The sequence below is a fragment of the Necator americanus genome, chromosome II (assembly GCF_031761385.1).
Source record: "Necator americanus strain Aroian chromosome II, whole genome shotgun sequence".
In the NCBI taxonomy this organism is placed as follows: Eukaryota; Metazoa; Nematoda; class Chromadorea; order Rhabditida; family Ancylostomatidae; genus Necator; species Necator americanus.
Window position 1 is genome coordinate 7,662,265 of NC_087372.1, and position 21,573 is coordinate 7,683,837.

The following is a 21,573-nucleotide window of genomic DNA, read 5'->3' on the forward strand; positions in this document are numbered from 1 at the left end:
AATTTTTCTGAGCGGAAGTGAGCGGCTTAAAGGCATTACCCCACGAATCTGAGGTGGTACGGAGTTCAGGTGGAGTATTCGTATACGGGATAGTAGATTATTTAGAGGGGATGATTCAGTCCATTTCTTTCTAATTGCCGTAAAAAATGGCCCGGAAGATACGACTTCGAGCATTTTACGGCGCTCTTTTTACGGCAATTAGGAAGAAATGGATGGAATCACCCTCTCTCCATAATCTACTATCACGTATAAGAATACTCCACCTGAAATCTGTACCCCCTCAGATTCGTGGAGTGATGCCCTTAAGCAGCTCTCCTCCAGCTCCTGTCTCTGTTCTCCGGAACAAAAGTCGGTTATCGATTGTTTGCTTCGAATCTAATCAGTTGTCTGATCAGGTATGCACGATGACATTTTCATCTTGGACGTATGACCAGAAAGGCATCGACTATTTCCCGTACTCGGAAAAAATCGGCACCACAAATTATTTGGAAAACGAGGGATGGTACATCTTGAAGACGAAAGGCAAGAAAGATCTGATTTATCTCTGCTAGATCCACAGTTATTGATTGATTTTTTTCTTATTCAGTTACTCGAAATGAGGTGAAGTATAGTTGCTGCCCTAACAAGTACACGTTACTGCAGTTAACGTTGTATCTACGACGAAAACCGCTTTTCTACCTTGTGAATCTCATTATTCCCACATCGATCATTACTCTTATTGCTATTGTTGGATTTTTTACGTGAGAAAATTTTGTATTGTGATAATCTTCGGGATTTTTCTTGAAATTTTTGCTCCATTCTTTTCCAGAACATCATCTGCAAGTGGAATGCGCGAAGAGAAAGTATCACTTGGAATCACCACTCTACTCTCAATGTCCATCCTTATGTTAATGGTTTCCGATCAGATGCCCACTACTTCTACGTTTATTCCGCTTATTGGTAGGTGGCTGCAGGGTTACTGTAGTATAAACTGTTACGTGGTCCAAGTGTCCAGTAAACTTAGCTATACACCACTGTCCAAAACATGAAGGCAGCATACCACGAATCTGCGGTGGTACGGGATTTCAGGTGGAGTATCCGTATAGGGGGGCGTAGATTATGGAGACCGGGGTGGGTTCCGCTCATCTCTCCCTGAATCACTGCAAGCAGCCGACCCCTGAATGCTGTTTTATACAACGCCTTCTATTGCAGCGCGTCACCTTTGCACGCGTAGCGTCCCTTACTGCCTATCGGGGCAGTCCGAATCGATTTTCGACGAATCGCGGGGCGGAGGCGGCGCAAGGGGTGGAGCGTTGCAATAGATGCGACGTCGTACAAAACAGCATTCTGGAGGCGGCTGTTGGCAGTGATGCAGCGGGAGGTGAGCGGAACCAGACCCGTCTCCATAATCTACGACCCCGTATACGGATACTCCACCTGAAATCCGCACCACCTCAGATTCGTGGTATACTGCCTTTAAAGGCTAAAGGAACTTTCGCCAGATGTGTCACTGCCAAGTGAAATAAAGAAATTTAGTTCATACATAGAACTATTACAGTATAGTACAGAAGGTAACTAAAAAAAATACGTAATGATATTTCTATTCAAAGACAATTGTTGTACTGAAGTGATCGCGATTTATGACGGTTACTTGAACATTTCAAAGTCCTGGATATAGTTGTAAATAGGGTGCGCGACACCAGAAGAGTGCACCGTAACTGCTTGCTGATCGAGATGCACCGTCTCTTCGCGTTCCTCAAACTCCTTCGTGTTACGGGCCTAGCGCTATAGTCACACTGACCTCACGCCATGTGACGTCCAGCTTTCTGTGCAGGACCAGAGAGAGGTCTGGCAACATACTCCCGCATTTTTATTAATTTCCACCAAGCTGTTAACATATTATGTTATTTTACCTAGTTCGTCATCGAGTTTTTCAGGTTAGTGGATTTGTTGGAATATCAAAATTCTTCTAAACACCAAATCTTTGTTATGTAAATAAATGAATATAAAATAATATAATAATATAAATATAAATAACTAGAAAATATAAAACATAACAATAAATATAATAAAATAATATATAAATAAATAAAATAATAATATGGATATAAATAATCTAAAAAATTGATGCCAAGCACTGATAATCTTATTGCTATGATTATGACAGAGCATTTTATTCCTCACTTCTTGAACAGTAGAATAATAGAGGCTAATAATAACAATAAACAACAAAACAAGCAACAACAAACAATAGAATAATAGAGATGGAAGGAGTTTGTCGATTGATTTGTTCGCGCCGTATCCGAAACTGGTATTGTTTTTTATTAACAGCTTTTATTAACAGTTTCCGCGCCTCCAGTGTCTTCGTCGGAGCCTGGAAAGGTTGAAGCCATCCGTGATTCATCGTCTCAAATCCCTCAACATACTAAAAAAAACATCTGAACGACTTGAGTTGCATAGTAACATAAACAGTCGAAATGCTTTCTGTAGGATGATGGCGCCAGCCTTTGAGAGGATGAATCACCTATGGCTTTGACTTTTCAGAGTTTGACAAAAGTGATAATACCGGAACGTTGGCTGTAAATAAAAGTTAAAGCAGTTCACAGAATTCTTAATTGATTTTTTTAAGCTGTAGCCAAGATTAGTATTGATCTTCTTTATTAAACAACAACAAAATTCACAGAATAGTTCAAAGAATTCAAATAAAAGCTACGTATCCAATATGCTAAGATTCAAAAACAGTCGATCATTGTCGCTACTAAAAATTCCCGGGGTAAAATGTAATCGCGGGTGGTCACTCAATGGCCCCTTTCTTTTCGGAAATGAATAACTAAATCAGTCGAGGCCCCAAGACCTAAGGGTCTTAGGGCCTCGAATCTTAGGGGATCAATGACATGTAGCTGAAAGTTACTAGGAGAAAACGTAAGATAGAGCATCCAGAAATAAGGGCGGCGCTGAGTGCTCCCCCCGGCTACATTTTCCCTGATTTCGTTTCCTCAAAACACGATTTAGCTCGGAATTTCCGGATGTGCACTGGCTGCAGATCCTACCGTGATAATATTTTTTTGTTGGACTTCGGTTGACCCTTCATATGGGGAAATGCATTTTTGATCGTCTTCCTTGTTATTTCTTCGTTTTACATTTCATCTATTATTTGTTTTTTTTGTATCTTGCCGCTCTTTATCGTATTAGTATCCATGAATCCTTACCCTTTTTAGGAGTTCCTTCATAGGATCCGCTTCCTTCCACTTAAGCAGTAAGAAGTTTGATTTGTAAAAAAATATTTCTCCATTTTTTGCTTACCGCAAAGCCAAAAATAACGATCCTACTGGTATTTGTGTGCATAATTTTCCTCCTATTTCTTTTTCTTCTCCGATACATTCCGACACCGATTTCTTTCATTCTGTTTCAGGATGGTTCATATTGGCAATGATTATAGTGATATCACTGGGTACGATAGTCTCCTCAATTATTATTGCAATACAAAAACGTGGAAGTCTAGGCGAGCGACTCTCAAAACGTGTTTTGAGGTGAGCCAATCAGCAACCGCGTGACTACGGTAGCCTACAGTACTTGACAGTTTTGCAGAGTTGCAAAGGTTATTGCGTATATCACGTGTACTTCACTGCCATCACATATCGAAAAAGAGCAAATGATGGTGAGTGGAAGTGAATTACGGTACTGTTTTTACTGTACTCATTTGAAGTTGCAAAAGGTGATTTTTATGGATATTGAAACATCCACTGTTGCGAATTTGCAGAAGTTGCAATCGATCTTTTCTGGAATTTTCGCATAGCTGCAATAAAATAATGGAAAAGGATACATGCACGCAATAAAAGCACTCCTGAAATTATTTCCAGACATTGCACATCAGCTTGATTGTCGTATCTATCAATTATGAGCGAATTTATTTGTGGAAATACCATTCCAACTAAATGAAAGTGCAGATATTCGATAAAAATCGGGATAACCTGCAATTTTATGGAAAAAAAATTTATTTGGTTATTTCTGGGAATTTCAGTCATTCAAATACTCGGAGATATCCGCATCGTTATGTCACATTTCAATACTTTAATATACTGTAGGACCAGGTAAACGGTATTCCTGTCACTGCACCATCGATCTACAACTGGAAACCTCTCCGGTGTCGATCAAGTGTTTCCGTCCTTCCGGAGTCGAAAAAATTGGTACCAGAATTCTTCTATTCTATAGAAAAGGTGCGCAACCGCACTGATCTGCTCCTTACCGTCAGATTACCTGGAATGGCAGGACTCACGGTGAAAATTACGCATTATGATCGCTTAAAAACGTTAGGGAATAAGAATTTCATTCAACCTTCATCAGTGACGCAGGAGACGATATCGGCCCAGTTGGAACCGTCTGCTGTTCTCGCCGAAGATGGTCAGTGTGAATTTCTCCATTTGTTCCAACCGCATGCCAGAGTCGTCCTGTGGTTTCTCGTTTTGCATGAGAGACGAAGATCATCAAATTTTGTGAAGAAGTCTAACCATCAGGTTGGCGGTCTTCCTGTCGTGCGCTTAAAGGCATCACCCACCGAATCTGAGGTGGTGCAGATTTCAGGTGGAGTATTTGTATACGGGATGGGAGACTACGTAGAGGGGGGTAATTCCGTCCATTTCTTCCTAAATGCCGTAAAAAACGGCCCGGAAGATGCCGCGCCGCACAAGGCTGGCGCGCTCTAGTCGAACTCCCTGTGTAAAATAGTGCGCCGAAACGCCTGAAGCCCTATCTTCCGCGCCGTTTTTTACGGAAATTAGGAAGAACTAGACGGAATCACCCTTCTCTCCATAATCTACGACTCCGTATAGGCATAACCCACCTGAAACTCTCACCACCCCAGATTCGTGAGGTGATGCCTTTAATATCGTGTGGAACACGGTCACTCACGGTTGTGGTCCCACAGTTATCGTTGAACCACACCAGGTGCCCGGCCAGCTTATTCTGCCAGTTCTTGGCAAATGCTGCTGGTTTTCTAATCTTTAATCGCTGACGTAAGAAAAAAACCTCGAAGACCCTCCTTTGCTTTTGTGGAATAGGAAACTCCTAACTTCATTCTTCCTGTCAGACATACAACGACGCCGATCGCATTTTTTTCTTGGATATAAAGCGCCCAGGTTTCTGAAGAATATATCAAAGGTGGAAGTATGGTGTTACTAAAGAGGCGAGCACAGACCCATGTGTTCTCGTTTCCTCTTTACTAAACGCTCGATAATCCTATACGCTGCTGAACACCGCTCTCCCGAATGAGGGAGAGTGAGGAGGAATTACCAGCGTCTGCTGGATCAATTCGAGGAGCAACCGGATGCAAGGTGATCAAGGATTTCCATGTGTGGAGAGCGACGTAAATTGCTCTAATCAATTTATTCAAAGCAGAAACCGTGAACACATACAAATTCAAATGTGTCGAGAGAATTCCCAGTGAAATATGTCGGAACTACGTGTCAATGCACTCCTTATTTACGATGGTTCTTGTCTACGGTCCATTCACATGAAATCCTTAGTGAACTTATCGTCGTTGATAATTTTTTGGCTCACCTCTCTGAGAATATGTGAGGGTTGTTCGACAGACTTTTTGCTTCTCCTGAATGACGGCTTTTGTCTTCTTCACGGTAACTAAGGATGTAGCCTGCGGCTATCAGACGCTTTCTTACCAGCAGTTTTATTTTATTCTATTCTTTTTGTATTCACTGTAACGAGTACATTCCTTGGCGATTTATAAAAAGAGCTTCAAACCCTCATAAAAAAATACGAGCAGTTTTGTGGTTTTTGTGGCAACCGTTACGTACTTTTACCTCTGCCACACAAACCTTCATTCTTTAGCTTCAGGAAGCATTCGATGCGCCAACACCCACTGTGGACCTGGTGAAGCCGTTCAAAGCGCAACCTTCAGATGCACAAAAACGATGGATGAGCATAAGAAGAGCCAAGAATGGTATCGCTATCGTCTCGGACAAGAGTACGGATCCACTTATTCATATGGCTAATCCTGGAGCAGGTGGGTTTCGGAACGAACGCATGACAGAATTTTTTATAGTGTTTGTATCATCATTAGGTTACTCGCTAGTGGATAACAGCGCTAGAATCCAGCAAGAGAAGCCACCAGTAAGGAGAGGAGTACACCTTTGAAGTTTTGCCGTCAGAAAATTAAGCACATAAGTTACCACGTAACTATTAAGAAATATTTGTGTTATGCGAGAACAGGTCCCCAGTGTTCATGTTTACTTGTGTGAGCATTAACCTAAGATTTGTCGTTGATTTTGTCTTTCCTGTGTCTTCCCTGTGTCTGATCTTTCAAACGATGAATGAATGAATGAATGAATGAATGAATGAATGAACGAACGAATGAACGAACAGAGGAGTGAATGAATGAAAGGAGGACCAAGTGAATGAATGAATGAGTGGATGGATGGTGAATCAATGGAACGAGTGAATGGATGGATGAATTAGCAAATGGATGGACGAATGAGTGAATGAATGAACGGCAAATGCTTGACGGTTGGGCGCCTCCAAGATGTTGATTTTTAAGTAAGCTAGCGCATGATTTATGTATCGTTTGCAGTGCTTCCATATTTCTTTGTATCTAGCTGTTCTCTACGCTTCCTCTAACTTTGTTGACCTTGCCGTGGCTTCGTTTAGAGGACACAATTGTTCCTGGAATGACGCCAATGGCGTCGTTACCGCCAGGAGCCACGTTTGACGATGATCTCTCACTACAAAGTGACATGTCATCACGACCGGCTACCGCACGAGTACTGAAGCAGAACGGGAAAAGCAACGCGTTCATGCAAATGCAAGGTACGTGAAAACAGCCACTGCATGGTGTAATTCGTCTAATTGGCGTGAAATATTGCGGTTCGCTCACTGAACGGATACGACATGTTTTCCTGACTAGAATATGTGTGTATGTGTATATGTGTATATATCCTACGAAGCGTATGTGTCAGCTAACCGTTGTCTTTCGCTTTTAGCTGCTGGTTTAGCCTCTTCGATCAATATGTAGTTGTACCATTTGGATTTCAAATTTAATTATTCGTGGAATAAGAGGTTCAATTCAAATGGAAACTAGTAATGAAGGTCCCATGCATGAAAATGAAGTTGCTTTTTTAGATCTAAAAGAGTTGATTGGAATTCCGGACATAAAACTAATGAACTGGGAAAAGACAATCAAAAATTCTAATGAAATGACATGGTAAGAAGATAATGAAATGAAATTCTCAAGTGTTTTACGAAAATTAGTGAGGATAATTTGGGCGAAGGGTAGTTGGTAGAAACTCAATCCTGCTCTAATTGTACTGTACTTTTTGGCGCAAAAACGTCTCTAGAGCACAAAAACCGTTCTTATGTGACAAATGTCCTTATCATATTTGGGACGCAGATAACCTTTCAAACCTCCCAGCTGCCTTTCCCGGACAAACTTACCCATTTCAAGGTATTGCTCTTGTTCCTTCCTTAAATGTATCACCCCACGAAGCTGAGGTAGTACGGATTTCAGGTGTAGTATTCTTATACGGGATGGTAGATTATGGAGAGAGGGTGATTTCGTCCATTTCTTCCTAATTGCCGTAAAAAAGCGACCGGGAGATCCCGCGCGTGCACAAGGCTGGCGCGATCCAATCGAACTCGTTGTAGAAAATAGTGCGCCAGAACGCCCGAACGCCCGAAGCCGTATCTTTCGGGCCGTTTTTTACGGCAATTAGGAAGAAATGGACGGAATCACTCCCCTTTCCATAGTCTCCCATCCCGTATACGAATACTCCACCTGAAATCGGCACCACCTCAGATTCGTGGGGTGATGCCTTTAAAGTGCAGATAGGTTCAAAAAATGGCATGAAAAACCAGCCTTGTCGATTGAATTTCGCTATGAGACACTTAACAACGTCAAATATGCGAGTGAATGCATACGCGCTGCATTTGCCAGTGAGCGGGAGAAACCACGGGGACTACAGAACATTCCTCAGTCGCGGACGCGGCGCGTGCGCCTACGCCTACTCATGTAACGTTGTTAGGGGTGTTGTGGGGATCGGCGTGGCAGTTTCTCACGCTGTTTTTTCGAAGAATTAGAGGGAATTGAGCGTGAAGACACTAAACAACTCGTGATTTACACCCAAGCCTTATCTCTTCCGCTAGAGATCTTAACGACGTCAATTTCGTGCTGTTAAGCTTAGAAGAGCAAGACATTTTGTAAACTGGTCCACCGCAGACGGTGTCACCTACAATAGTAGTCCATTTACGGACATGGTCCATTTACTTTATTTTCATTTTTTTTACATTGACGACGGTACCTTTAGATTTCATTATATAAGGAAGGGCTTCGCGGGCAAGACATCGGACGTTCACGTTGAAAAGTTCGTCACAGACGGAAATATTTGAGTCGAGCACCGCACCAGCTCGCAGTATTCCTGCTGAGTTTATCAATGAATCTATCCTTTGAAATTTGATAAGAGTATTGTCAACAATTGTTTCGGGAGCTTCTTCTGCGGACAAGTCGGTGGGGCTGATGACAATATCTTTTCCTGCTATTCCTTACTGAACACACTCTATAGCAACATCTTTGAGAGAAGCCTCATTTCTGCCCGTCAAGGAAAGTTGGTATTTATGGCTTGCAAGCAGAAGAGCAGTTGCACGACCTATTCCAGAACTCGCTCCTGTTATTATTACCACTGGCATGACAGCCGATATCACCGATGTAGGTAAATGAGGGGCAGGTGTAGTGTAGCGGTTAGAGGTTCCGCTTCCTGCATGATCGATCGGAAGTTCGAATCCGCCCTAGTGCTCACCAACCTTTCATCCCTCCGGGGTCGATAAATTTGTACCAGACTTGTCCAGGAGGATAAAAACACTGACTCGACACATCGGCTAGCCACCGCAAGTCACTCTATAGCTCAGTTACACGTTCGTAAGGCTCAAACGATTCTGAATTGAAGTGAACGTGGGGCGCATCCCTAGCGGATTGATTAACGCCAGAAACTTTATCCTTTATCCTTTAAGCTTAAAAGTGGCATACTCGGCTGCCGTAGGGTCACGAACAAACTGTGTATCCGTCCGGGTACCACGCATGTGAACATGAATAATGCAGTTTTGCAATACGCCCATTTTTCATAAGTTTTTTTTTTCGCAAAATTGTTGCCACCTGGCGTGGGAACCGTGTCATCAGCAGAAGCGTGGTGGGAAAATATAGTAACCTGATGTGATACGGTAGAGAACGGAGAGCATGGAAGTAGTGCTTGGACAAGTAGGGAAACGTACTCAAATACCAAACAACTTTTACAACTTCAAAAACTTCGGAGTCAAAAAAGAGGACTTCTATCGAGGCTTTTTATATCTGTGTCAACTTTAATCCTCTTCCTCGTTTGGTGTTTATAAATCATTCTTGAGAAAAAAGAAGAAAATTTTTTCTCAAATAATTCCGTGCCACATTCAAAAACAACTCAGATATTTCATGAAGAAATTTTCTGACACATAAGGATCTATTACAGGATATGATTAAATTTTAAGATCGATGCCGCCGATTATTATTATTTTAGTAAGAAAAGAGCCATGGAAAACTTGAAAAAATCCGTCGAAAATATTCTTCTTTGAATTTTCCGTGCTGAAGAATTAATCTATAACGCTTAGAATTTTCGTTCAGCATCTCTGAAACACAATCGGCAATTGGCGGTGGCCGAATTCGAATGGTTGGCGACTGTGGTCGAACGTAGTTGTTTCGTTATATTCGTGATAGTCTTCCTTTTTATCACCGTAGGAATAAATTTCATCGGTTTCCTACATTGGTACGCAGCCGGTATCGAATACAATGATAAATGATCGACTGAGTTCTCGCCTCACGTGTCGTGTCGAAAAAAATATCTCTTACTTCCTTTTAATATTACTTGTGTATATGTAGTATTGTAAATATATCTATAGGAATATCTCACTATTATTTATGTCTCTAATATTTTTGAACATGTGAACATTTTTTCCAGGTTTTTATTTTCGCAATTTTTCCCCTTTTACGCTTCAAAATGATCATCGCATGCCATATCCTAGGCTTCCAATTTTTTTCTTCGTACATACTTCATGCCCAGCTTCTTCCACGTATCTCAAGCCTTCTCCAAGTGTTTCCTTTCATATTTTTTTTTGGACGTTTGCATTTACCAGACACAGCCAAAACTCGGCTTCATCGCCTCGAATATGCAAAAACTCTTTTCTCGGCGATAACTAACTGAATTTCTCCCTCATTCGTTCGTTATTTCCCTCCGTTTCGATGTCACCGCACCTGCTCATACGATATTCATAGAAGCGGTGTGTGTGCGTCTGTTTCTCAATAAATGCTTCTCATAATTTTTTCTTGTACCTTGCACAGGTGTTCCGCCTAGGATTTACCTTTACTCTCACTTGCATATTCATGTTTTTTAATTTTTTTTTAATTTTTTGAATTCATCGTTTTTTTGGATCCGCTCCAATTCCAGTTCATGTATACATGTCCCCGAAGGGTTTAAGCTCAAGTGATGTACTCAGCCGTTCTCGTCACGTTCACCTCACTCTTAGCCACCACAACTTTGATCAACGCAGATCCAGGTTCGTGGATTTGTTCCCCAAAATACACCACGATCGCGTTCGGACGAGTTTTCCGCTTTTTCAGTTGTTTCATTGCTCAATAATAACTCATTTTCAATGGCGAATCGTTCAATGATGATGGAAGATATTCCACTTATTCGTCTAACAAGGGATCTGTTGGCGAAAGACAAGTAAGTGGGTCCAAGTTGCCGAATTACGGACGAATTTCTGTTCGGCTGGTAGCGAAAAGTTTTGTGTTGAGGTATGACGTCCGTGTACGGCCAATCATCGATCATACTCAGACTCTAAAGATTCACATCAGCATCTCACTATATCAAATTATTGAAGTGGTAAGTCATTTTCTCTTTTTTTCCATACAAATTCTTTCTCTGAAAATATTTTCCAGGTTCATATTTTCTTCTAACAACTCCCTAACCGCTGCCTGATTCAACAAATAATCCAAAAATTCTCTTGTTTTAGGATGAACCATCGCAAAATATTAAACTGAACGTATGGATGATTCAAAAATGGAAGGACGAATACCTAACATGGGATCCTCGAGAGTATGGTATGATCAATTCGACGATCATACCGTTTAAATATTTGTGGATACCGGACACGTACCTTTATAATAGGTAAGTGCTTTTGAAGGCGCAATGGTGGAAAATATGAGGGTTTTTTCGTTTTTCTTTTTGAGAGACACTTCTCCGAATATCGGGAAACCCGAAATATATCCAAGAGTATACACTCATTCCAATTTTCTTTGGATTTTTGGTTTTTTGATTTGGTTTTTGGTTTTTGGTTTGCTTTTGAAAAAAGCTAAATTAACTTTCCATTGTCAATATTCATATTTTATTATTCCACAATATTTTCACTCTAGTAAGAATAAAAATATTATGAAATAATAAATAATAATGGCAAACTGAGACTGCGCCAACACTATAAGATTGCCCCAGGCGCTTTCGTCACCCCTACCTCAGTTTTTTTTCTTTCTTTCATCATTTTTTCCTTACAATTGTTTCTTTTTTTCGCAAAATTACAAATAAATATACACATAAAATATCCAGATTTCCAGCTAAACATAGTTTTTATAGTGTGAAAATGAGTCGCGATGAAACCGAGCGATACATGAACATCCAGGTCGAGTCGCAATTCTGGAAAGGAGAGAACGGTTCACAACTGTCGTTTCTCTATCCAGCCATCTATACCATCACATGTCGCTTGAATATCAGGTTCGATTCAGGACCACCAACATCTATTTTTTTTTAGTAATTCAAAGCCAGTAATTTTAAATATATTTTAAATATCACGTGTGTATTACGCTGATTTCTGCCAACCCATAGAACTCTCCATAAGTTAAGGTGAACCGTAAATCTTTCTCTCTAAGAGTACAAAAGTACTACGTAATTCCGGAGATTTAAGGATCTTTAGGCCTATCCGTCCTTTAGCAAAATGCGAATAACGATCTTCTAACGCCTTCGTTTCCAGGTTTTTCCCATATGATCGCCAGAATTGCACGTTAACCATCTCGAGTTGGACGAACTCGAAATCGGCACTGGATTACTACGCTGATCCAGAAGTGAACCTAGCCTCCTTTATTCCTAATGAAGAATGGGACGTGAAATCATTCAAAATTTTTCGACATGAGGTAAAATCTTATCTTAATTCACTCAGACGACCTGAAATCCATTAGAAACGAGACTGAGTCACATTATATTGGTTATTAAGTTTCTAATCTGTCTCAATGGATACTGTAGGTTGATGAGACGTTTGAGAAAAGAAATGCTTATGATTTTGACTTCACTAGGCTCGGAAGAAGGCGATAATCCTGAAACGATACCTGTATACATACACATAGTGACCAGTATCAATCCTGGATACAGCTTAGTAAAATCAATGAAAGCGATAAAATTCATTTTCTCTGTGCAAAAAACTTCCGTTCCATGAGGACCTCTCGGAGAATCGTTTTCATCTCCACGTGAGAACTCCTCGAGCGTATCCAGGAACTCATTTTTCTGAGTCTCGATTAGTTTGACCGAAAGTCGTTCAGCCGGTTCGGCAACGTTCCATTAGGGAATAATGCTCTAGTGGACGACCGCTGATTGACTCAGGGCAATGAGCTGACAGCAGCACTCACAAACTACTCGAAAAGCATGATTCAGGGGATATTCTTGGAATTTTTCTCGACTTTTCACAGGTAAAAAAAGACCCAGCTGAAGTAAATTTGAAGAATCAAATGAAAGGAAGTTGTTTGCAAGAAAATAAGGAAAAAATTTCACTTGCAAAAATTTAGCAGGCAAGATGTTGGGACTTTTACAAGAAGAAGAACAACAACAAGAAAGAATTTTGCACTAAAAAGAGAATATTCCTGAAAATATTCCAATCTACTATAGGTCTATTTGTTAAAAAAATTGCCGTAAGGAGTCAATAGGGGTAAAAATTGAAAGACCAGCTTACGTCGAGTGATTTTTTCGAAGCAATTTTTTGCTTATGGTGAAAGTTTTGACAAAATTGTCGCAAACTGACGGATTTCTAAAAGTTCTGGACAGATTTCTAAAATCCTAGAGTTCTAGAATAGATTTCTAGAACGTTTCAGAGGAATTTAGTTAATAAGGCTTAGCGTTGTTAGCACACATTTAAGTTTAAGATGTTTTAATGTTAGCCTAAGACATCTGCGTTTATACTTAAAAGAAAAATGTTAGCAACTTTTCTAAATTCCACCGGAACTGTAGAGTACGAATAAACTATGAGAAATAAAACTGTGTTTTCTTATTAGGGTGAAAACTGCACTCGCTGCAAATCGTTTTTTTTTTTATTCTTGGATTTTTTTGATTTTTCTCTTGAAAAACTTACATTATGCTTCCTCATCATCTTTCTGGAAGTTATTTTCGTCTAAAGTTATCAGCCAATTGAAAGAAAACCGCTTATTTTTTCAAATTCTTGTGAGATTCTGAATATTTGCTGTGCTTATAACTTTTATTAAGAGGACATCTTGATTGCTAATGTGAATGGATGCCATTAAAGGCATCACCCCAGGAATTTGAGGTGTCACGGATTTCAGGTGAAGTATTCGTATACGGGATCGTAGATAATGGAGAGAAGGGTGATTCCGTCCATTTCTTCCTAATTGCCGCAAAAAACGGCCCGAGATACGGCTTCGAGCGTTCCGGCACTACAAGGAGTTCGATTGGAGCGCGCCAGCCTTGTGCACATTTTGACAATTCCTCAGGTTTTAATACATAACTTCCTGAGTTTCGGACTCGGATTGATCACTAAGTCATTCTTGTGCCGAAATTGTACACGGGACGGTCCATTCTATTCTTTTTTCTGCTTTTTTGTTCTGTAATTTCTGAATTTATTTGCATTCATCCTTCCCACATCCTTTTGGCGCATAATTAAGGGTGATAAATAAATAAATAAATATTTCAAGCTAACTTCTCTGTCTTCAGATTTAATCACGAAGCTGTACATTCTATGAATATTTCAGTACAAATACGCATGCTGTGCGGAACCGTGGGTAATCCTCCAAGCATCGCTGGTGATCCAACGAAAACCTCTCTACTACATCGTGAACCTTATCATTCCTACTTCTATTATTACAATAGTTTCAATCACTGGATTTTTCACTCCCGCGTCAACCGATGACGATCGGACTGAAAAAATCAATTTAGGTGATTTATACATTTGTTCATGTTCCTATAGAAAAAAAAGTGAGATTAGGAAGTAAATGAAGAGAAAAGGAAAAGAATGGAGAAGGGATGAGGATACCGGCTGCTACTGAGGCCTACTTTTTAAAGATATTTTCTTCATTTTCTCTTCATTCTTTTCTTTCTTTCTTCTTCTTCTTTTTTTCTATTCATTATTTTATGATTATTTAGGTATCACTACGCTTCTCGCGATGTCTATTCTAATGTTAATGGTTTCGGATCAAATGCCTACCACTAGCGAGTTTGTTCCTTTAATAGGTATGGATGAAGAGTAATTAGGAATTGATCAGCGAAGAAAAAAAATCCATTTTTCCCTTGAATTTCAAAGAAAAAGAGGAAAAATTCCGAGAAAAACGAGGCAAGAAACAGCAGAAAAGACATCACCATAGACGTACTCCGCCGTTTCCGCTGCATAGATCATTCTAGGCAAAGAAATGATTTTTTAGACATTTTAATCTGGATTTTTCCGATCCCATGGATTTCCAGTTGCTCTAAAATTTTTGTATAAAAATGGGAAAATTGAAAAATATCATTTCAGCTTGGTTCTATCTGTCGATTATTATTATTGTGTCCATTGGTACATTCCTAACCAGCGTTGTGCTCTCTGTTCAAAGTGTGTCCTCTTGAACTTGTTGTCTTTTTTCATTTTGTTTTTTTTTCAAAAAATGTTTTCTTGGAGTTTTATTCTTGGGGAAATTTCTATTTTCTAGGTAGGAGACAATACGGCCGAAATCCTCCACTATACATCCGATACTATTTCTTCGTGGTCATCCCCTCTTTTATTTATCTTTCGGTTCCACCAGCATTGGAAAAATTGTGGTCCGAGTTGGATGTGAGTGTAGTTTATTATTTCAAGTAAGGAAATTTGCTTGAAAACTATGTTCTTTTTTATCTAGGATGATCCATTAGACTCATGGCGACGACGGAAATCTGCTAAGCTGGAAAAAACTGGCTCCATGTATAAGGAACAATGTCCAAAATCACCGATGTTGGAACGGTAATAGTTATACTCGAATAGGATTTGATGTTTCGATTTTTTTTTCGCATTTTGAGGGCCTGGCGATTGGGTATACGATGGCGGTCTCACCTTTTAAGAAAAATCAACAAAAAAATCTTAAAAGGCACTTGATTTCGAGACTTGTCGAGTTTTATTACGATATCTTTTGAGTCTTTCTAGAAGATACGAAGACAATCTCAGATTATTCGGTTGGCCTTCGTGAATATTCCACAAAATTTCTACCGTAGTGTGAAGATCCTGTCACTTTTCCCTTCATGTCGAAGGGTTAAATGTACTGCGAGTAGGGGGAGATTTAGTACTTTATCGTTTTCGACACACCTTACCTTGTTCCTTTCCTTATGATGAAAGATAAATGGAATTTGATAGAATAAGCAGGATTTCTCCGAACTGCTTTCCGCTACACGCTTTGACCAGTACTGATTAACGCTTTATGTGGCGTCACCTCAAACTTGGGTAATAAAACCCAAAAAGAAATACAAATATAATGGTATATAAAAAACAATACGAGCAACAAACAAAACAAAAAACAACAGAATGAACGAATGTTGGGGAAAGAATGAAAGAATGGGTCCGTCTTTCGAATATTGAGAATCTTACGGAGTGTGGTTCCCGAACAGAAAGAGAAGTTTAAAGGACGCTGCATCCTTTAAATCTTTAAGGGGCGTCGTAAGAAGTTCTATCTCGCGGAGGTTCCGCCATAAATAAAGACTACGAATTTACAGAACTGAGAAGTAATTTTAAAAAATTCAAATAATCACTGCTGTACTTACATACATATTTTTTGGTATTATGAACACTTAGGATTTATTCCTACGGTTATCTACCTATGGCCATAATATCATTGCAATCATCTTTATCTGAGCCCAGCAATTGCGAATTTATTATTATTTTTATTAGCAGTCTTCATTAGTATTTTATTGCTGTATATTTTTAAGTTGAGTGTTTTCGAACGGATGGTCACCTTGAATTTGTTTCAAATTCCAGCAGTGACCTCAACAGTTATTGGAACACATTTTGCTTCACCGGGAAAAAAATTGAAATCATGATTCTTGACAGATATGATTAGGAATCAACAATCGCCGATTTGTGTTCAACTCGGCAAAGCAAAACGCGATAATCTGGATTCTTTGAGTCGATACGCACAAAAGTCTTACCGTACCAAAACGCATAAAAACTCCCGTTCTAGGCAATCCACATTGCGAATACCAAAACAAGGTCTGGATCGATTCAACTCGATCCAAATGATTGACGTTTCATTGCCACCTTCTCCAATTGCACCACGACTATCCAGAACACCATCGATGGTTCAACCACAAAAGCCTACGTTATGGGAAGGAACGATGAGTGCGCTAGCAGGTTGGTGACTACTTCGAAATAAACGCTTTAGTTCACTCCAGCTCCAATGACCTGGGATCTCTATAGAATTAAGAGAAGTCAGATGTCCAGATTTTCAGGATTTTTCTTGGAAACCGCTAGCAACTGGATTTCACTTCTCCTTTTCCCTGTTCCGCTTTGTTTTTCGCAAATTTTTAGTGTTCCACTCTGATTTCCTTCAACACACGTGCCATGTAATTGGTTGGGAAGTAAAGGCTCCTCCCATCGAAGTAGTGCCCCACCAATGAGGAGTTATCGATTATGTTAGCTCGCTGCATCGGAAAATTTCAACCAGTTGCATTTTCGACTATAACGCTACAATCGTTCTCGAAAAACAAAGATGATTTCGAAATCAACCGAATCAACCTCATTCGAATCAACGCATTCACGAATTTCTTCCAGATAAACAGAGTAGATGTGTCTACAAGAGCAGCACATCACGTTTCAGGAGCAACGGTTGGTGAAAGGGTGAAACATATTTAGAGTAGCACAATGACATATGTTTTACTTGCATCGTGAAAATGAAATCGATAAGCATGTTTTGTGTTGTGTTGAAATCCTTTGTAGCACGAGAGTGTGAACGCAATTTTGGCGATTTTTGCCGTGGACACACCCGAATACAACTGAATTTTCTATGAATAGTCGATAAATGATTAGCGCTTTAGGAACAAACACTCAACTGCGTCGTACGTCGGCGGCATTTTCCAGAGAAGTGGACGGGATGCGACGAAAACGTCAGTGCTCATTGGAATGGGAATTTCTGGCTACTGTTCTTGATAGGTAAGGTTTTATTTTTTCAAGAAGTTTGGAAGTAAAAAAAAAACCGGAGTATAGTTCAACCCAAAACTTCTGTCCCGTGCGCGAATGCACGCGCGCCAGTGCGACGCGGTCGCGTGCACTTGCACCATCACGTTGGTAAAACTTTCGGAGGAAAATTCCAAGAATAATGATTTGCACGATTCAATAACGAATTTGCCAGAAACAAATAAGATTTTCAATTTTTTTGGTGATCTTAAAACATTGTTAAGTTACGTTTTCAAGACTCATAGATTTATAAGCACATGTGTTCTGAAAACGTCACTTGGTTCGTAGTAACAATAAGAATTTTGTTGCTACCAGTGATTATAAGAATTCGAAGAAATTTTCTGCTCGTTTGAAGATTTGCAGAGGTTTTTGCCTGAAAAAAAGTGTAGTCCACCCCAAATTACTTCTAAACGAGTGGATGCAGCTGCAATTAGTCGAACGCAAGAAAAAAAAACACGACGAAGAATGTTTTCAGGTTTCTCTTGTTGCTGTTCATTTCGGCGGTCGTTCTGATCACAATGGGTCTGGTGGTGGTCGGTAAAATGGCACAATTCAGCTACGATAATCCCGAAGAGTCATTCTTTTGACTGTGAACGAAAAAGAAGTTTTTCATTAGTTCTGGCTTCTAGCTTCAGCCTAACTACTCGTTCTGTCTGTCTAGGAGCTTACCTTATTTTCATAGGATTCTGCTCCGTAGACGTACTGCACCTGAGTTCATTTCTTCTATTTTTCTGAGCCGAAAAAACCCTCGTGTTGCCTAACTTCCAACGATTTTTCAGTATTGTTGTATTTATTTCGCTCAACTGCGAAACGTTTACCGCCTCATTTGGCTTGACGGAACTGAATGCCTCTGTTTATGTTTTTCCCCTCGAACGAAAAACTTAACTGGATATCAAAAATCAAACGTAATTTTCCTTGAGATGTGCTGTTTTCTGCTTTCTTTTCTAGTCTAATCGATCTCTTCGATCCCAATCGATCTAGATGTGAGTAATTTGCTGATTTTCGTGCGGCTCGGGCAAGGAGGAGGAGCAGGAACGTTTTGATCAGACAGCGAATATTTAAAAAAAAAACCATTTCTCCCATTCAGACAAATTATGGAAATTATGAATTAGAAAATCTCAAATTAGCTTTTCAATTCAGAAACTAACGGAATTATTTCCTTTGCATGACTGCGGTGTTCCCCCACCGTTCATTACGTCGCGACTTCCACAGCGATTTTTAAAGAACTTTTTGAGAAGCGGTCGCTGCGATCAACTCTCAAGCATGAATAATTCGTTGTGACCGGCTCTGTGGTGTCGGGCAATTTGTTTAACAATATCTCTTTTCCTGTGTTACACTCGATCACTCGAAAAAAAACGTCGCATCCTGAAAACCCTTTGAAGATCGTTTTTCCAATACTTTTATAGATTTATAGAAAGTTTTGGCAGAAAAAATTTTAGGTGTACTGATTGAATTTCTGAGAAAATAGGAGGAATTCAGGAGGTTCTCTGAATTTTGATTTTAATCCTGGGCTGAAGGATTTCTGATTTTTTAAGTTTAAAATCACATAAGCACGTAAAGAAATCATTTTTATTTCTAAGAAGGAAAGCGCTTCGCATAATTCTACTGCGAATCCAAAGCCATAAGTCCAATTGATGTCCATTTGGCGAGAAACTCGTCCAAAAATGACGAGTTGATCTTCCGATCCGAATCCGTTCTGTCTCTCCTCCTAAGCGCCTTCAATCGATACGCCAGCTCTTTACGACATCGAAATCCTTATAGAAAACGAGGACATTTTCTAGTCTTTATTCTTTTCTCTCTTTTTATTTATCGTGTTTTTTTCGTGTAAAAGTAGACATTTTTCCCTCATACTGCAAAGTCCACATTTCTTTTACAGGTACATTGTTTTTACCGTATATAAAATGTTTTTGCTCGTGAATGTATAATTTCAAACATTGTATTATTAATATTATGTAATTTGTGTATTTTTTACGAGATAGGTGTGGCATTTTTGCCTTATTCACGTTTTTACTCTCTGATTAAATGTGTTTTCTAAAGCTTAATGAAACCTTATTCGCAAACTAGTTTGGCACAACTGTCATTGGCTGTGGGCTTTTGACCAATCACAACTTTAGGCTGAGATTAATTGTTTGTTTTATGGTGAAGGGCGGGTAGGCGCAGTCGGTTAGAGGTCCGTTGTAGCCACACGGTCGAGAGTTCGAATCCGCCATAGTGCTCACCAAGCCTTTTATCCCTCCGGGGTCGATAAATTGGTACCAGACCTGACTGGGAGGATAAAAATACTGATTTGATGATCGGCTGCCCCCGCAATTCATTGTATAGGCCAATACGCGTTCCAAAACCGCAACGATTACGAATTTCAGTAAAACGCGTTGGCGCATCCCAAGTGGATTGACACGCCAGTGACTTTGTCTTTTTTATCTTTTATGGCAAAAGGGCAGCAAATCTTTGTAAATCTTACAACGAGTGAATTTCTTTCAAATTTGACAGAAGAAGTCAACTAATTTAGGTGCTAAAACTCCAGCAAAAAAACTGGCAGAATTTTCAAGTGGAGGTAGGACTGAGGTGTTAACTTTTTCATTTTTTTCTTCGGTGTTTTGACTATCGAGTTTTGTAGCGAGGCTACACCCATTTTCTAGAATTTTTTTTTGTTAGTTCCACTGAAAAACCAACAAAAAAGCAGAAAATATTAGGTTGGTGCATAAGTAAAGGAGTTTTTCTTAAAATTTAAACTCAAACACAGAAAAAGAGAAGTTTAGCGTTATATAACGTGGTATTCGAAAGAGCGCTTTTTTCTCTACAAGATAATCTTTTGGGTTTCATGCAGATTTAATTTTTGTTAATTTTTAGATCAATATTGTAGTTGCACGATGAACTGCGAGGTTTTCCTTTCTGTTCTATACTTTGGGGAAAAAATCTTTTTTCCAATCAATTGAAGAAACATCCAGGAATTGATATTAGCGTATGGAACGTTCCGAAGAGGACATTCTCTCGTATTTACTAGTATGTTCCGGATTTTTTCTCTGCGTTTCCCATTATTTGTTTGTTGTTGTCATTTGTTCAGTAAAGAACAACTGTCCCAAGATTGTTCCGAGCCGTGAGCGTTGATCTTCGAGATCTAAGCTGCTGGGTATGCGCCCGTACAAGCCCCTCCACGTATTATTCGTATATTTTTTCTCTTATTCTTTTTTTTCTTCTTTTTCCTTTTCCTTGGAGATATTTTCCCTGCAGTTAAGGTTACTGCACCAGTGAATTCACAAAATTTTCCATTTTTGCAACCCTACAACCCTGAAAAACAGGGAAATTACGACACAGTTTGCTCCGTTCATCTCGTTCATCGAAATTTAATCAAATGACTCATTTCCTATTTTCAACTTGGCATCCGATAAATAAATAACGAGTTTGTTTTTGTTTTTGTTTATTCCCTTGTTTACTCATCTGGTCATCGGCACGTCCACATTCTCCACAAATGGGCGTTTAAAAGTGAAAAATCGCCGATTACGCCTTTTTTATGCTCATTAAAACGATTCGACGTTGTAATAAACAATTAGCTACATAGATGAGGGCAGTTGCTCGCTCGGTCATAGCGCGTAACGATTTCTGATCTCATTTTCATCTCTTGCGCTTCAGTTCACCTGAAAAGTCCGAAGCTCGGACTTTGATCTTCCTGGGAACCATTGGATTTATTCTAGTTTCATCAATAACACCCCCGTCAGCGCAACAAAAGGCAGAAATATGAGTTCTTCACAAAATGTGCGAAGAAGGTGTGTCTGATCTCATTTCCTTGCGTGTCGTACAGGGTGCGGTGAAAATTTAGGATGAAGTTTAAATTTTCTGGCGTTAAAGGGATCACCCCACGAATCTGAGGTGGTATGGATTTCAGGTGGAGTATTCGTATACGGGATCATAGATTATGGAGAAAAGGGTGATTCCGTCCATTCCTACCTAATTACCGTAAAAAAAGGCCCGGACAGTGCGGCTTTGAGTGTTTCCGCGCGCTATTTTCTACAACGAGTTCGATTGGAGCGCGCCAGCCTTGTGCATGCGCCGCATCTTCCGGGCCGTTTTTCACGGCAATTAGGAAGAAATGGACGGAATCACCCCCCCCCCCTCCATAATTTACTATCCCGTATA

At 39.8% G+C, this 21,573-nt stretch overlaps 1 protein-coding gene across 2 annotated transcripts in view; it reads left to right on the plus strand.

The window, feature by feature from the left end:
• The window catches only part of RB195_017100 (uncharacterized protein), a gene marked incomplete at both ends in the record, with an annotated part of 28,029 nt that extends 10,003 nt beyond the window's left edge, over positions 1–18,026 (plus strand). The window contains 22 exons of one of the 2 annotated variants that reach the window (XM_064183947.1): positions 396–522; positions 587–740; positions 809–939; positions 3,392–3,509; positions 3,568–3,637; positions 5,827–5,995; positions 6,637–6,795; positions 8,544–8,690; positions 10,480–10,557; positions 10,622–10,727; positions 10,799–10,886; positions 11,017–11,171; positions 11,631–11,768; positions 12,025–12,184; positions 14,024–14,207; positions 14,415–14,501; positions 14,782–14,856; positions 14,954–15,075; positions 15,140–15,240; positions 16,448–16,617; positions 17,301–17,415; positions 17,915–18,026. In XM_064183947.1, coding sequence (XP_064039829.1) covers positions 396–522; positions 587–740; positions 809–939; positions 3,392–3,509; positions 3,568–3,637; positions 5,827–5,995; positions 6,637–6,795; positions 8,544–8,690; positions 10,480–10,557; positions 10,622–10,727; positions 10,799–10,886; positions 11,017–11,171; positions 11,631–11,768; positions 12,025–12,184; positions 14,024–14,207; positions 14,415–14,501; positions 14,782–14,856; positions 14,954–15,075; positions 15,140–15,240; positions 16,448–16,617; positions 17,301–17,415; positions 17,915–18,026 — 2,766 coding nt within the window. Of the gene's footprint in view, positions 1–395; positions 523–586; positions 741–808; positions 940–3,391; positions 3,510–3,567; positions 3,638–5,826; positions 5,996–6,636; positions 6,796–7,107; positions 7,190–8,543; positions 8,691–9,628; positions 9,699–10,479; positions 10,558–10,621; positions 10,728–10,798; positions 10,887–11,016; positions 11,172–11,630; positions 11,769–12,024; positions 12,185–14,023; positions 14,208–14,414; positions 14,502–14,781; positions 14,857–14,953; positions 15,076–15,139; positions 15,241–16,447; positions 16,618–17,300; positions 17,416–17,914 lie in introns of those variants that run through there. The other variant, XM_064183948.1, reaches the window with a different exon arrangement.
• Between the last annotated feature and the right edge of the window lie 3,547 nt (positions 18,027–21,573).